This window comes from Antedon mediterranea, chromosome 2 (genome assembly GCF_964355755.1).
Source record: "Antedon mediterranea chromosome 2, ecAntMedi1.1, whole genome shotgun sequence".
Classification (NCBI taxonomy): domain Eukaryota; kingdom Metazoa; phylum Echinodermata; class Crinoidea; order Comatulida; family Antedonidae; genus Antedon; species Antedon mediterranea.
Window position 1 is genome coordinate 11662725 of NC_092671.1, and position 17367 is coordinate 11680091.

General features: G+C 33.1%; 2 protein-coding genes across 5 annotated transcripts in view; one reads left to right on the forward strand and one right to left on the reverse strand.

Annotated features, from left to right (window-relative positions):
• Positions 1-26: 26 nt before the first annotated feature.
• Positions 27-1159, forward strand: LOC140039648 (sperm microtubule inner protein 11-like). The gene is made up of 3 exons (XM_072085270.1): positions 27-360; positions 557-692; positions 916-1159. Exons 1-3 carry the CDS (start codon positions 96-98, stop codon positions 962-964), a joined length of 450 nt encoding a protein of 149 aa, XP_071941371.1. The 5' UTR covers positions 27-95; the 3' UTR covers positions 965-1159.
• A 199-nt stretch (positions 1160-1358) lies between these two features.
• LOC140040426 (transient receptor potential cation channel subfamily M member-like 2) overlaps positions 1359-17367 on the reverse strand; it is a 36641-nt gene continuing 20632 nt past the window's right edge. Inside the window, exons 8-33 of one of the 4 annotated variants that reach the window (XM_072086343.1) lie at positions 17088-17290; positions 16778-16878; positions 16262-16396; positions 15957-16010; positions 15482-15719; positions 15047-15061; positions 10022-10238; positions 9438-9663; positions 9207-9344; positions 8673-8773; positions 8341-8464; positions 7936-8064; positions 7457-7705; positions 7158-7332; positions 6755-6905; positions 5816-6012; positions 5592-5724; positions 5290-5386; positions 4949-5057; positions 4566-4723; positions 4269-4465; positions 3995-4081; positions 3665-3770; positions 3410-3553; positions 3189-3302; positions 1359-2965 (exon numbers count right to left, since the gene is read on the reverse strand). In XM_072086343.1, the coding sequence (XP_071942444.1) occupies positions 2849-2965; positions 3189-3302; positions 3410-3553; positions 3665-3770; positions 3995-4081; positions 4269-4465; positions 4566-4723; positions 4949-5057; positions 5290-5386; positions 5592-5724; positions 5816-6012; positions 6755-6905; positions 7158-7332; positions 7457-7705; positions 7936-8064; positions 8341-8464; positions 8673-8773; positions 9207-9344; positions 9438-9663; positions 10022-10238; positions 15047-15061; positions 15482-15719; positions 15957-16010; positions 16262-16396; positions 16778-16878; positions 17088-17290 (3715 nt within the window). In that variant the 3' untranslated portion in view covers positions 1359-2848. The remainder of the gene's footprint in view (positions 2966-3188; positions 3303-3409; positions 3554-3664; positions 3771-3994; positions 4082-4268; positions 4466-4565; positions 4724-4948; positions 5058-5289; positions 5387-5591; positions 5725-5815; positions 6013-6754; positions 6906-7157; positions 7333-7456; positions 7706-7935; positions 8065-8340; positions 8465-8672; positions 8774-9206; positions 9345-9437; positions 9664-10021; positions 10239-15046; positions 15062-15481; positions 15720-15956; positions 16011-16261; positions 16397-16777; positions 16879-17087; positions 17291-17367) is intronic. The other 3 variants (XM_072086347.1, XM_072086348.1, XM_072086346.1) reach the window with 3 other exon arrangements.

Consider the following 17367-nt stretch of genomic DNA (forward strand, 5'->3'; position numbering starts at 1 on the left):
TAAATCACTTCCTGTTTCGATTGGTAAACAAACGCTGCTGCCAGAGAGCACACACGGCTTTTATTATTATCCAATTTTCTACCTTTTCTCGGAAAATGTCTTTCTTCAATGTGACTGCTTTGGGCTACCAGGATCCTATTAGAGCTCAAGCTATCAATCCTAATCCAGAATACTCGTACAGTCTCGTGCATAAAATCCCAGACAATTCATACGTATCGTTTAGGCCACCGACTTCGCGTTTACCACCAATCAACATGGATCAGCATAACAAAGTCGTTCAACCTGGCGATTATTCAGAACACAAGGGGTCATACGTGGAATACACAAGAAGGCTAACTAAGCATACAAGAACACAAAATGGTATGTATGGCCCGGGGGTAGGGCCTATGCCTGGGTCTAGAATAGGTTATGTAACAGAATAAAATGTTGTTTGTAAGTCTAGGCCTAGGGCCTATAGAGGCTAGCTAGGCCTAGAGAGGCTAGCTAGGCCTATTCAATATTATATTCTAGGCCTAGCTTAGGCCTATTCTGATTCTCCATTTTACATTTTTTTTAGCACCAAATGACCTGTATAGAAATCCTTTAACATCCGCTCAAGGACATGGATGGTGGGATAAAAAAGACAACATAGAAAAACGAGAACCCTGGACACACGTACCCCGACATCGGCATGTTAATAGTGAGATGACAAGGTAATTACTAGACTAGGCCTATATTATTATTAATATTATTAATTAATATAATAATAAATAGTTTATAAATTCAATAATTATACAAAAATTAAAGGTATGAAATAACATTATAACAATAGTATGTAACGCAAGATTAAGTTAAATGTAAACATACCTTTTGAACAAAGGCCTTAATAATAATTTGTCATGATAAAGTATCATTTTTTTCTGTCTTCTTTTACAGCTTTGTGAATGAAATGGCAATTACCAACAGGGAATTTTCCTTATTTTGAATCAAAGGTGCTGGGTATGCTGCCCTCTGTAATCACAAAAGTAGTTGCCAAAGAATTTTTGTAATCGCTTTTTTCAATAAAAAAAAAAAAAGATTTGTTAAATATTTTTATACCCATTTATGCCAGTAACCATAGTTTCCTTGCAAACATTTGTAGTAGTAATAATGCAATGTACAGTATATAGAGTTTCCAAAGTATAGCATTGTAAACTCATGTTGAATTAAAAAAAACTAAATATACTAGTAATTATTTTGTTTTTGCATTAATTATGTCTTCGTTAAAGATTATGTCAACTTGGAACCATTTGTGCATGAGAGTTTATGTTAACTTTCGAGAAACTGTAAAGATTCAGTGTGCTGAAAGAGGAACCAGTGTGCTGAAAGAGGAACCACTGTTCACGAGTGCTAATGTTGACATTAAACTGACCGGGGGTCATCCATACTGCATGTATTCATATTTATTGTCCAGAAACATAATTAACACATACAATAAAAAACAACAAGTAAACATGATAGATAACAATACAAACCCCTACGACACCATTCTAGCGGATTGTCAAAAAGCAATAAAAAATATCGCTGTAGACAGACCATCCCAATAGTGCTATTGGCAAAAAAACCATAATTAAGCACGATACAATTCATGGTTTTTAGTTGCATATAGCTCCTTTCATCAGTTCCGAAACATCTTCGACTCGATACAACATAACCCCGCTTATGATTACCTATTCTGCGGAATTGTGTGCTACTTTGAGTTGACTGCAGCTTTGTTCATATTTGGAATAATTATGTCCACACGGTTGATTTAAGTGTTAGTTTCTCCCTACAAACCCATTTTAAAAAAACCATTGAAACTTGCTTTACATGCCAATTTATATTTCAACATGAACTGCTATAAATACATACAAAATATTTGTACAATCTAAAAAGATATATCACACACTGCTAAAATAAATCACATTAAAACACAATGTAAGTGTCTATAATACAATATATAATCCTATGCATTTTAAATGCACTGTATAGCATGACTTTCTTGACACATGATACTTTACATTAGTGCTCGTCACCCTCGTCACCATTGTCATACTGTATATTCAAATACTATCCTCTAACTTCAGACACCAGACTAATTAAATTTTACTCAATTATAATATATTAACTAAATCTAATACTTTACATTTATAATATATTTGTTCATATGATATAACATACTATTTCTATGAAGTTCTTAAAATATCATTCACATTGTCATAATTATACATTTGTTTTATGTTTATAATTACATTCTCTGCAGACATAATAGCAATTATAACACCTTATAAATGTCTTTTTTTATCAGTTGTTTAGAGATATTTAATAAAAAGTATACCTAGTCAATAATTTGGCACAATCTGAGGAATTCTAAAATGGTGTCTTGTTTGTGTCCTTTTTCACATGTAATATTATCTATTAATAAAATAATGTTCTACCTTTAGATAACTTGTATAAACACACCTGGAATAGCCATAGTTACCTTATTCACAATGCCTTTAAGGTATATTAATCAAATTGTGACTTATCAACTAAATGACTTAAATAATAAAATGAATGTTTAAAAAAATTAATATTTTTACTTTTGGAATGTAAACATAAAAAACTGAAAATGTTAAATTTACAGAATATAAAAAAACCAAATATCACAATAATATTATCTTACACACGATATAAAATAGTACCAACACACAGACCCTATAATCACACCCCTAAGGACCATGTGATGTACTGAGTTCCCTAACACCATGAATTATTTTGTAGGAAAGCTACTACACATTTGGGGTATTCAGTCACTGTGTCCAGGTTAATGTACCATCTATAGAAACAATTTCCAATGTCTGCCTGTTGGTTAAAAAGCTGCATTATGTAATTCAGCAACTTTGCGTAACATTGCTGTATGACTAGCAAATAGCGGAAGCTTTGAACTTACTCGTTGCCATCGTACACTTTGGGCATCATCCCCAGCCTGCAAAGAGAAAAATAGCCATAAACATTTTCATTCCATTTTAGTTTGTGTGTGTGTAATTATTGTCGCATACAGCTTAAAGCTGCTTTCACATCACGCCTAGATTCAGTTTGGTGCTGACAGGCCGTGTTTACTAAAATACACTCAAGCATTGAGAATGCTTTCACATCGAGCATGAATTCGGTTATCCTTTGTCAGATGAGGTCATTTATGTTCTACCTACCTCAAGTTTAAACTCCCCAAATGCGGCCCCTGTGTCATCATGGAAGTTCATAGCAACCGTTTCCATCCAGGCGTTGTCTGTGTTTCGAGGGTCGTCAACATACCCTCTGTAAATCTATTCAAGGAACAATTTTTTCAAGGTTAATAAATGTACATGCATTTAATATTCTCCATTTCAAATTTCTCAATAGATAAGCCTAGGCCTACAGCATGATCACTTACCTCAATTCCGTTTGAAAAGAGTGTTTTAATATGTTCCCCTATTTCCGCTCTCTCTTCCTCGCTTTTTGATAGTTGGCCAAGAGCCTCTTCACTAAACTCACGTTTTAGGGTTTCACTGACCTTCTGACCTGGTTCAACCATACCCTGATTAAAAAACAGACATTATATAAATATGCTATTCAAATATAATATGTTAGTTGGTTACAAACAATTTAATTTATTTTCCAACCAATAAGTAAGAAATACTGTACATACTCCAGGTATTGCCCATTGTTGGTTGTCCTTGCGTTGAATAGCTATAAACTCCAGAACTTTCTTGTCTTTGTCAAGCAATGGTGACCCATCTGTTTTCAATTTCCATCTAAAATACATTTCACAAATCAATTAAATGTATTGAAATATTCAGAAAATAAGAACTGAATTTAGAAACTTTATAGAGCTCACAATAAAACTTAAATATTTCAGGATTGCCTTAACAAAGTTTCTATAAAATTATTTATAGTGTATAAATTATAAATATTTATATTTTAATGTGACAATAATTTAAAAAAAAAAAACGAAATTCTTTATGTTTGTTTACTGTACCTTGTTGCTATTGGATCTGCTGCATGATTTGGACCAAAACGTCCAAGAAGACCACGGCCTGTCATACCAGTTCTGCCTTTTGGATTCCTGCAAGACAAATCAATCATAGCTTTAGCAAAGCTAAACCACAAACATGACAACACTTCTATGCCTCATTTTCCACACATTGATAGTGCTTTATACCAATGAGGCTCAGAACAACCTGATAATTAATTCAGTAATACTGATAGTTTCAAATTGAAATGTTGAGAAACATTAAAACATGACAACTTACAACGGAAGGCCATCCTTTACAGTGTAAATTTGTAAATAACTTCTACGATCAACTTTACAGGTTGAATCTTCACAGTTGAAAGGTAACATGGGTCGTTTATCTGATGACATGGCCATCAGGTCAACATCTGCCCAGTGAGGCATTGCAAGAACACATTCATGTGTGTATTCTTTTGGTGTGTAATTAGAAAAATCCGCCTTTATAAACAAAAAACATTTAATTATATTTATTTAAAAAAATTGTAATTTCAAAATGTACCACCTTTAATATAATAAGATATAAAAATTGTTCAAATACCTCCCATGGAACTTTACTGTCGGGCACATAGCTCCTACGTATGGCTGTTCCGGGGTACGGACTCTGTCGCGCTTTCTTGTGGATCATGATACCAATCTCTTCCAAAGTTGTGGGCACTTTGTAAGCCTCTTCCTCGTCAGCAATGAAGTCATCTTTGCCTGGAAAATTATAAGGAAATAGCATTTAGTACCAAAACACTAGCTATAATCACAACAGTTTAATTCAAATTCTATTCATTGTAATAGTGAACTAAAAAGCATGACAAAGAGCCAGCTAGAATTTCATATACTAAATGTGATCGTTGCAGGGGTAAAGGTCACATGCTATTTAAATTATTTGTAATAACCACACCACATTTTATATCCAACTTCCATTGTACTCACTTTCTTTGTATGCAATCTCTTTTAATTTTGGTGCACCACTTTTACATCCTATTCCATGTTCTATGTGTGCTTGGATTAACCAGTCTATTGCCATATTAATACGATCCATCTGTTAATGGAAAAAGTTAACATTGGTTCATTACCAAAAATGTTAATATCACATGATTCATGTGATATTAACATTTTTGATATTGTAAAATGTTCCATAGTAAGCGTTCTGAAAAGTCTTTAGATTCTACAGTTTTATAAAGCATCACATTTATCTAACCGTTTTTTTTAAAACTTCGCATAAAATAAACAAAAAGGAAAAGAAGTTTTATAAAAAGCATAGAATCAGAAACCTGATCTTCGAGTCTATCGATTCGTGCATTAGAAGCAGCTCCCCCAAGTACTGCCTGTTGCGGTCCTACTTCTACTTTCTGATTAATTTCATCAACTCTAAAAATTAACAAATTAAATGTTTTGAACATTCAAATGGGGAATTGTTATGCAGTATTCATACAAGGCACTATATCATTTTAGAAGTAATAAAATTGCTATTTTTAAATAGAAAAGTTTTTTTCATTTTCTGTGCATGCCTCACTGGGTTTTGTTATTTTCATAATTATTTTAGGCAATTTATATGGTAATAATTGATACATACTTTTCCATCAATGACAGCACTCTTTCATTGATATCTTGTTGCTGTTTTTGTCGTTCTCCTGCCATGTAATTCTCGCCGTTCAGCGACTCCCACAACGACAAATGTTTGATTTCAGCTTCTGACACTCGTTGCTCTAAGACAAATAATTTAAAGCAAAAGGGTAAAAAAACCACAAATATTATCATGGAGTATTTTGTCAAACAAAGGTGTGGTATTATACTTACTGAGACTTCCGGAGGAACTATCTAACCATTTTAAATTCCCAAAGTGACGTAGAATATACGCAATTAGAATGTATACATGCGATATGGCGATGAATGGGGGTGCCAGAGGTGGACGACTGAAATACTCTTGAATAATCTCAAAACGCTGGAACTTCCAGTATTGGTCAGTGTTATCTTGAACTGCTGAGAATGTGTAACTGAAAGAAAAAAACACAAATTAGACACGAGAAATAAAGTGGTACAGTTTTTGTAAGAAAGCCACTGGGCCTCTGTGAAAAAGTGGTCAGGTCGAAACCAGGTGGCTACAGCCCTGCAAATATGTATACATTATAATTTAGTATATGGTTGAATGGCAATTTGGGGAAAAGGCATAGTGCATTTAGTTATCTTCACCTATGCCATCTCCTGCTAGACATTCTTGGGCCTACACTGTGTTAGAGATCTGCAACCAATAGTGAACACTCCAATTTGAAAGAGAGTAGCACTACATGTCAGTAAATGGAGCAAACATTCAATCTACATTTGATAGTCATCATTACTTTTCCATTTCATTGTGCCATTAAATGATATAATGTCTAAAGCTCTGTTTACACTATCAAATCAGTTTTACAAAAAAAAGTTTGATATGCCCAAACATGGTAGTGATATGCCCAAATATGGTAGTGATATACATCACATTTTTTTTGTCACATAAAGTTTGATAGTGTAGACAGAGCTTTAGTTATCAAAATTCCCCGCCCAATATTGTGTTCAGGTATGAGAGGTATGTCTAACTTAAGCTCGGTCTAAACAAACTAGTTTGACAAAAACAGTGTGATGTGCCCAAATATGGTAGTGATATGACATCATCATGTCCATACATGGACACACATTAAGTTTGATAGTGTAGACAGAGCTATGTTGATGTGTGTGGAATTGATGAAATATTAACAAACGTACCTAAACATTGCAATAAGGAGGTTGAGAAGTAAGACATTGCTGAACAACATGTAACCACTGAGAAGGATGATGGCGACCCATGTGAATTCAGGACAAGGGTCATCAAGATCACCAACAACTCCATTAGACACAGTACAGCTTCCTTCTTCAACTGCAATGTAGTGAAATGATGGCAATGTGTTGAAAGTGGAAGTCAGAAAACAATACATTGAATTTAATGGATTGTTTATCTCAATCATTGAGTATAGCAAATGCTTTTTGCTTTTTCAATTGTATATAATCTTTGATGCAAATAAATAAAATCGTAATCAATGTTATATTGATAGATAATACAGTATCTAGTTGCTCCTGGGTTATTATTGATATATTTTAAATAAAATGTGTGATTTCAGTAGTTTTTTACCTTCAATATCCTCAAGAAAAAGTTCTCCGTACATCTGGAAGTATGACTTATACATTATTCCTTTGACTATTGGAAAGAATCCAGACGTGTTTGGGAACATGATGGCCTGAGACGCAACGCCGTAGGCTATCAAGAACACAAACAATATGCACATGAAGAAGGCTAAATCCACCATCTGTGTAAGAAATATTTACAAATAAATCAGCAATAGAAAACATCACTTTATTTTAAAAAAGGAAGATACACAACATAACCAGAGATGAGCAGTTATCAAAACAATTACATTGATCGAAACTTACCATTTTACTGATCATGATCAACTTCGGTCCGAGATTCTTGTTGACAGAAAACACTTGTAATAGACGAATATAAAATATCATGAGGTCAATTGCGAGGATGACACGAGCTGCAGAAAACGTTATCGTATACAAACGCATAACAAAACCAACACTGAAGAGAATAATGGTTGCCAGATCAACTAAGTTCCAATAATCTGTGATCCAGAACCGCAGACGTAGCCACCAGCGATGCGATTCACCTTGTGCTATCTGAAACATTCAAAAAAAGAAATGTTTTCGTTTCGTCTCATTTATTTATTTGCACAAACATATCAATACAATAATTATACAATATAGTATAAATTTCAGTCAAATCAACAATGTTACTTCAGCAGTGTTAATCAGAAAGTTTGGTTTTGGCTATATGATTAGAAAATATAGAAACCATTTAAATCCATGTGCAATTGGTAAAAATACAAAATGCTAATAAATCAACTAACCTGACGAAACTCTTCAGTAAATAACGTTATCATCCAGAAGACAAGAACATATTCAGCAGCTGATACTTTTGGATTAAAGTTTGCCAACATAATATAACTGAAGAGCCCCAGGAATAAGAAGTAAAAAATCTGAAATTAAGAATTGTTGTAGTTAACTTTTTTAATCTCTGGAGCTCAGCATCCGGTTCATAGATTGCCTTGGTTACATTAAGCAGTACTTAGGTGACAATAGAAATGACAACCAGTATATGTAAAAACGAATATGATATGATAACGATAATTTAATAACTATTTCGAAGTAGCATTGCATCAGGGAGCTTAGTTAATTATTGGTCAGAATCTCACCCTACTCTGATGTAATTGTACTTTATACTAAGTGATCCATTAAATGAATAGTTAGCTTACCAAGTTATGAGTAAATGTAATTCTTGGAGAATCATAAAACAGTTTAAAACGTTGGTACCATGAGAGTTCCTTTCCACTGTCTCGAATGTCAACATCATGTGTAGTGTGATAGTACTCATCATCCCTACAAAATATAAAAAGATGTTTTTCATTCAGATTAAAAATATTCATAAGTTTGTTGAGGCCTGTTTTAATCAATTGAAAAAAAAAGGAAAGTTTTTCAGAATCATTATGATTTTCATTCATAGTCTTAATTCGTTAGATTGCATTTTATAATATCAAAACAGATTTTCTAGAAAAAATAAATAGAAGGATATTAAATAAAAACTCACTCGTGTTGTTTTCCAGCTTCTGTTCCATTCACCGTAGGCCCTTGGACTTTCACCATTTTTAGGCTTTCACCAAGTTGGTCACCTTCAATATTGTTACCATTCTAGAAATTTAATTGCAATTTTATTTGTTGAATTTAACCATATAAAACTAGTTGAAAAAAAGGTGAAAACATAGAGTTCATAGATATTGACTATAAAATGATGAAGGTATTATAATGACAAGCAGACAAATTATATTACAGCAGTTACTGCAGTAACTATATTTATTTTACTGCAATAATGTATGATTTTATTGTTTGTATAATTTATGTAGAAATGTATGACAAATTCATTGCAATAAACAATGTGTATGATCATAAATATATTTTTATAAACAGGTTTAAAGGTAAACAAATGTAGTTAAACAAATGTAGTTACTGCAATAACTGCAGTATAATAATTTTCCATTATGCAGGACAATCTTACAGATCTTGGTCAAATCAGAAATGTATTCATTACTGGTAATAATATATTGATTGAATAAATTGCACTTACTACTTGTTTCATTGACCTTTTGCGTTTTGAACTAGATCTTCTTACAAGATTACTTTCTTCCTCTTCTTCATCGTTCTCATCCTCACGGAATTTTATGAGAGAGTAGATGAGTGGTGGGAAAATCACGCAAATGGCCAACTGTTAATAAGCAATTGTGTTTCATATTAATTAAAACAACTTAAAATACATACTTTCTATTTCTAATCTTTAAGGCAAATGCAAGAAACTTACAGTATGCATTTTATTATCTTTCGACAGTTTTCCCATCCAGATTTCAGTTAATAAATTTTGAACGCCTTGCTGACTAACAAACTTCTTCATATTTCCATTAACGGCCAAACTTAAACATGTAGCATGCCCCCATTGGCGAAGCTCGCGCACGAGGATGATAGATGTTCTTTCTTCGTCTTCGTTATAACACTCATTGAGGACTCCGATTGCAAAGTCTTCAAACCAACTATTTCATAATAAAACAGAAATTTGAAAAGAGAGTTATTAGAATTTAATTTAATAAATAATTTGGACTGTCTACTACCCAAAATTAGTTGTTGTTCATGTTTGAATTAAATATACTTTATTATTAAATCTACATATACTTACAGTGCATAATTAAGTTTGTGGGAGGGGCTTAAAAACATGTTTCTAAAGCTCTGTCTACATCAAACTTTATGTAATGTGATGTGCCCATATATGGGCATGATGATATCATATCACTACCATATTTGGGCATATCACTACCATACTTGCACACATCAAACTAGTTTGATAGTGTAGACAGAGCTTTAGTTCTTGGCAGACATGGTTAAAAAGCTTACTCTGAAAGTTCATCCAAGTGTTCTTTGTAATCAGCATCATCTTCCTTCTCGGCCATAAACTTAAGAATCATCGATGATGTCAGTGCCGCTGATATCATTTCTTTACATTCCTCCCAAAAGAATTGAGACATCTCTTTGCGACCTTGTAGTACGGACCAGATTAAAAGTTCTCGTATTGGGTTATCAAATGTGTTTAAATTCCCTCTTGAATTTTGAGCTAAAAATTAATAGAATAATACATATATTTAATTAATATTACATGTACAGACCTCCAAACTTTCCCGATAATCATGGGAGTCTTCTTATAATTACGTCATTTCCAACTAAAATGCACTTTCTCCCAATGCCTAAGATTTGTGTGTGAAAGCACCCTTTATAATTTATGTTATCTTTCATCAATTAGATTTAAACAAAAATAATTATTTCTTTCTCATTATGTAAAACAACACCGAGTGCCTGAGATGAAAAATAGAATTTGACTGTTTACATGGCAAATAGGAGCGGCAATGTAATTTCCTGTTTTTCTTATAATACATCAGGAAATTTAATTTACTGGTTGAATTAAAAACATTTGACATTTCTATATCGAAAACGAAAATTAAATAAAAAAATGTTGTAATCTGTACAACATTCTTTGAAGATCTAAATCTAAAATAAATTCATTCTACAATGATTAAACAAAGAGTAACAAAAAATAAAATAAAAATCTCCCAAATCTACTTCTCAACTAGAATGCTTTCTTATTGATGTTGTTAAAGATGATTTACTGTATTATATATTACAACATTATATTACACCTAAACACTTCTTATTTTGAAGTGAAAAATGCTATTGAATTGCTGAATTTTCCAAAGATGTGGTAGCATATTAGATTACTGTATTTCTTACACAAAAGTGATTTATTAATACATTTGTTATTATAAGAGCATTACAAATACCCTAGTTGAGGTACACTTTGGCCAAGCATTCATCATTCTAAAATGTGGCATTCTAAAAAAAAATTTTTGGTTTTGCATGACCTTGTGCTAAAAAAGTATAATTACTAAAGACGGTATAAATGTAATAAATATATTTTGCATAATTCTTAATAAAGTTATTATATATATTATATGTTATTATCCCAGAAAATATATGACATTCATTTTAGTGAATTCATGATGCTACTGCAAGTTTAGAAACAAAAAAAATCTAAAACTGAAAATGTTTTCTAAAATGAAAGGAACCTTTCAACTCACATAGCCCATGTGTTTGTATAAAACATTCTTAAAAGCCCACCTTAAAAACTTATAATTTAATAATATTAATAAATCAAATAATAGTATAGTGCTTAAAGTAAAATTAGTTGCATGTTCTTTTCTTAATGTTTGAGTAAAAATGTGAATGAAATGTTATTGCTGTTATTGAAGAATTATTTATTTTGTAAGAAATGCAACAATTCATCATGGACACAGATCTTTATCAAATGCTTGATTTTAAAACAGAACATTTCCCCTATTTATATGTCGGTTACCATGTTTTTCATGCAATGATTGTGTACCCATATGCACATTTTATATTTACCAATATATCTTGCGACTGGAAGAAAACACATTGATGATGCAAATTTAAATTAAGTGCATTTTTTCTTTAAGCACAAAGATACCAACTCGCTATAAAATGATGTGATCTCAGAAGATGGGAGACTAGATAATGGTAGTGTACCCAAGCCCGTAGCCAGGGGGGTTCGTAGCGTTCGAACGAACCTCCTTTTTCCTGAAGTGCCCTTTCAAACCAGACTAGCCTAGGCATAGGCCTAGCCCATATGATGATTTTGTGCATTTTCTGTAGTATAGCCAGCAGGCAAATGTTACTTTTATTACTAAATAGCAAGATCGTATTATAAAATAGCTAGGCTAGTAATCCCGCCGTTTCCAGTGTATTTTCAATTTATTTACAAAGAAAATTCGTGATTTTACATCATTTGCCGTCTCTGACTTTAGTATTAGCCCCGCAAAAAAAGTTAGTTCATTTTAGTTACACTGCGCACGTGTTGCTTTCCGTAGGGGACGTTCGCCACTTGTGGTGTGTGGTATGGTTCTTAGGCCTGCTTACATAGGGAGTTCTAATTAAGAACTCCTTTTATTATCAATATTTTGTTGACTATTTTGCTATAATTTGTTATATTGATTGAAATTGAATTGAAATATATATTTATACTGGGTAACCTCTTCAGTCAATGACTGGTCTCCCAGAGGGCCCAGTTGGTGATCAGTGTCTGTGATGTAAATATTTGTACTGTGATTAGTCAAATACATGTAAATAACTCCACATTTTCTGTCCGATTTTTTAGGCCTAGCTAGGCTATCCCCACCTACTTTAGCTAGCCCAGCCAGGTCAAGTAGACCTAGTTGTCCAATGACTCCCAGCCAAGTTAGGCCATGGCCTTATTTCTTGTTTTATACTGTTGGACTGTATGCTGCAGCCCCCACCCCCGGGTAGGGGGTTGGGGGTCATTATTTCTTCGAAAACACAAGGAGACGTGATGGACTGAAACATGCCAGGTGTGTGTAGGGCACAGTCATGTCGGACAGCAACAGTTTGGTATGGTGCCGCGGTGCGGTGTACAGTATCCGGCATATTTTCTACCAAACATCCTGATATTTTCAATAACACTAATTTCCAAGCATCTAGCGCAGGGGCGGACCCAGGGGTGTTGCCTTAGTGGCCCGGGCAACACCCTTAATTTCATACTAAATGTTGTTTCTGCCACTAAATTAAAATTGAGTATTTCTTCGTATACAATATCCATATTTATACGTTATAGAAGTCCAGTCTGAAAGAGAATATTTGTAAATTGGCACAGCAGTCACCAATAGGCCTACTATACCGCGCACAGATAAAAGTAGATAAGTTTCTGGGCATACGCAGAACAAATTTCTGATTGATTAGTTTCTTGTTGTGCGCGCGTCAGACAGCCGGGAGATGTATCTCTCTCTTGAAGAGAGGTACGAAAGGAGGCCAACACACACTGTGTTCGGGAAAAACCCGTCATATAGGTCGTCAATTTGTTCATAATTATTGCGTTTTTCTATAATTTAAGGCCAAATCATAGTTTTGCGTATAGTTTTATTTTTCCGTGTAGTACCCAGTTTATCTTCATTTCCGTATATGTCCGTAATATTAGGGCGAATTTCAGAATTAACAGAGAATTATTATACCGCGTCGGTAGCTGAGCAAACTCGGAACTTGATAGACTTAGTCATAAAGTAGTTACAGAGTTTTACGGCATTTTATCATTGTTCAATGTTTTGTTGTTAGCTTATTGTTAAAATTGGTAAAAGAAGTAAGTCTGGCGCCAACGAATTTATTTCAACCAAAATATTTCACAAAAAAAGATTATTTTAAAAGGAACGCTACAAAAACAATCCTCCGCTTCCTCACTGCATAAATACCAGACAAGGTCGTATCTTTGTTACGTTTTAAATCAATCCATTTTGATATCACGCAATCCATTTTTCAACAATGGTAGTATAATAATTTTTGATTGAATAGTGAGGGATTAGTTACAGTGTGTTACCATTGGTAATTTACTGAAAATCCAAAATGAACTTGTGTTATAATAAAAACAATAAAAATTATCAGATTACCTCTAATAGATCAAGCATTCACATATGAACTTTGCGACAAAACAAAAATATAGCTTATATTCATTCCTTTTAAATATTAGGCATATTACCAAGGCTGATAATCGATTTGTCCATAATTATTGCGTTTTGCCGGGGGTTTTCCATAATCTAAGGCCAATTTTTAGGGCAAATCATAATTGTGCGTATAGTTTTTTTCCGATGCGTGTAGTACCCTATTTATCTTCACTTCCATACGTCCGTAAATATTAGGCCGAATTTCCGTAATAATTTATGGAAGTTCTGAAATTTGAACCGTGTTTAATACCGGTAGCAGAGCAAAGTTTGCTTCCTTCTGCAAATGTCATATCATAATTTTCTTTGTTTTGTTTTGGAGTGTGGTTTAAACAACACTTTTTAAAAGTTTATAGTGCATAAATAAAAAAATAATTTTTGAAATTGTGGTTTTAACATCTGACTTTATTTAGCATTTAATTGAAAATAACACAATTTAACGTTTTGCGCAATATATTTATAGCAGCAGCTTCATATTTTTTGTATAACTTTTTAAAATTATTAATTGCTAATAAATTTACAATAATTGAGTAGAGTTATTAGAATGTAATACCGTACCAGAAGTACCTTCATCGGGAACTTCCCCGTGACGTTCGCATTGAACGAAAACAAAAATGTTATCCTATAGGCCTATTGTTAGTTGCGTATGTTTTATTACCGGTCGAATAACATTATGCTACGATCTTCTGTTTGCTAGCGCACTATAGAGTGAGTGACATTTCCGTCGAACTAGAGGTGCAATTTATTATGAATTTTACGTGCGAGAGTACCATGTAGGGGTGTCATTTAACAATTTTCTTGCTCAAATACTCATTGTCTACAGCACTGGAGTCTTTGGGCAATTCTCTTAAAATAGTCCTGCAAGTCTGCGACCGCCCCTGTAGCGCTCTATCTTTTCCAATGTTTCTTACCTCAGCCCCAACCATGATGAGGCCAAGGTCCTGGGGCAGGAAACTCTTAGGAGAGGGGGTGCTCTTGTGGCTGGTGAACAATATCATTGGTGTTTTGATCGTTTGATATTAAATCATACAAGCTGGTTACACCGGAGGTAATTCCCATAAGAGGGGCCTTTTTGGGAAAAAAAGAACCCCCCTGTAAAAATCCTGGCTACGGGCTTGTGTACCAAAACCTGTGTGTGAACAACTTAATACGCAGCTTTTGATATGCGATATTCAGAGGGCCTAGATGTTAGTTAATTGTGCACATGCATAACTTATGACTTGGATTTTGTTATTTCAGTATACACCATATAAGTAATATATTCAGATATCATTGAGTTATATACAAAAAAACTGTATTTGAATTTAGTGAATAAACATGCTCATACTTAATGTAAAACTAGTCTTACCAAAGTTACCCACAGCTAAATGTAGGAAAAAATATTACAAATATTAAGTGTGTTTCAGATACAAATATGTATATAAATGCCAAAATATTTATTATGTTTTGAAGTAAATTATAGGAATATAATAAAAGTACTAAATAGTAAATTAAAACTATTCAAGTTACATAATAAAAATCAAAACAAAACCAAAAACCATGCTGGGTGTAATATATGGAAACTTGATTTCTTCTAGAGAAGACCCCAAATGATGGCTTATTACCATGTTTTCATTTATGTACACACCTATATATTATACTGTATAATGCCATTGTTGAACAAATAAATGTTTTTTGAACTGAAACTGAACCAAAGCTTAAATCACAAAATATTTACAAAAAGGCTTTTACCAACAATTTCTTATTAAAAATAACCTACAGTATCTAGAGCTCTTAAACTTACCTCCAGGGATAAGACCAGTTGTAGCCTGTGCAATACCCATTGATAAAGAATTTTGAGCCATCGAATCAAATGCTCCCGTGTCTCCGTCATCTACGCCTTCCACTATTGGTTCATTGACAATATCAGCCTCTGTCAATACGTAACGTGCCTGGTCTTGTAGGTAAAGTGGCTCATACGAATCCATTGTCATCTCCTCTATAACCTTCCCAACATCGCCTAGTGTGAATTTCCTAGTGGACTAAAAATGAAACATTGAAGTGTCAACACAATAAAAAAAGAAGAAAAGAAATATATGAGAGAAAAAATATAACTTTAAGGTACAAAGCTGAAAACAGTACATGACATTACTGTATATTATAAATGGGTATATGTATATACTATAATAATATATCAACAATTCTCTTCACATGCAAAAGACCAATATCTACAAGAAATACTTAGAGAAAAAGAAAGAAATATTTAAAATGATACAAACCTTGGCACCTCTTTGTTTGTCCAGGTGCTCATAAACAAGTGTTTTTTCTTTCAACTGGAAAGACAAAATTATAAATTCTTAATTTAGTTTGTTACAATTCTTTTAATCCTTTAGTATGTAAGGAAGTGAATATTATTATAATCACAAAAATACAAATTGAGAATAAGTAACACATAATTTTTGATATTGTAAAAAATACAACACAAAATTATATAAAATTAATGCAAGAAAGTTCAGGGTTAATCCAAAATACAAAAAGGTAATCCTATAGCAGACACTACCCATTGAGGATAGTAAATACCTACCTCATTGTACAACAGAGTCAATTCTCGCACTGTTAAATAATCTTTTAAACTAACACCATTTTCTAGGAACAACTTGACAAAGTCAACTTGATTGTGTACAAGAGCATAACGTAGAGCAGAATGAAGTTCTCCTTTCTGTAAAATAAAATCATAAACAAAATTCAGTGATAGATAAAAAGATAATTTGCTTCCTAGGCCATACAGTGAGCTTTTAAACTGCACTCGAGGACCCATGTCATGTTAATTCATTACGGGCATGCTGGGGCATTGGCACATGCTTCCTCACTCAATGACGCAATATACATAGGTCAAAATATTTTTTAAAAACCTTTTCGGGATTATGCATTTAAAACACTGGTTACAACTTTTTAATCAAAAATTACCTCTAGCTTTATACACATAAACAAGTGGTTAATAAATTACACCAATTGAAAGCGTTAAACCGTCTATACTATATTAATCAATTAAAGATATAAATATAAACATGGAGAAATTATTTCCACAACTATACAGTACCTTCCAATTTCTATCATCAGTAAACAGTTCACTTTTAGCGATGTCAATACGGTTCCACACAAGGGTCAATTTCAGTTGGTCTTGGACGCTTCCCTTGTTAGCTAGACAACAGAGATTTCAATAAATTATTTGTATATAAATTATAAAGTAATCATCTTTATCAATATTTAAGCTTAATCATTTATCAATATCTATATAGTCATTTAGATTGATTCTAATTTACTGCAGCTCAAGTCCACACAAACCCAAACTTAAGAACTTTCAGATAGTAACTTATACAGTTATGAAAGTCACATATTTTTAGTCTTACCTCGTAGTAAAGCATGTAAAATGGCTTCATCAATGTCCTTGACCCCAGTTGATGCATCCATGTCGTATACATTAAATAGGTCATTTTTCTCAACGCACTCTTGTATACGGGTGAGATGTGTATCTAATTCTTTGTCTCCGAACTCTTTTGAGATAATTTCTGCTAACTTTTCCCGTAACTTGTGACCAATAACCATCTTTTTTCTAAAAACAAAATGACGAAACATTGTACGAATTGTTAAATTCAATGAAAACAATTGCAATACTACATACTGTAGAAG

Excerpts from the sequence above, each read along its gene's own strand:
- LOC140039648 (XM_072085270.1), top strand. The coding sequence starts at position 96 with ATGTCTTTCTTCAATGTGACTGCTTTGGGCTACCAGGATCCTATTAGA. Across the intron at positions 361-556 it reads GCATACAAGAACACAAAATG|CACCAAATGACCTGTATAGA; the intron begins GTATGTATGGCC and ends CATTTTTTTTAG. Across the intron at positions 693-915 it reads GTTAATAGTGAGATGACAAG|CTTTGTGAATGAAATGGCAA; the intron begins GTAATTACTAGA and ends CTTCTTTTACAG.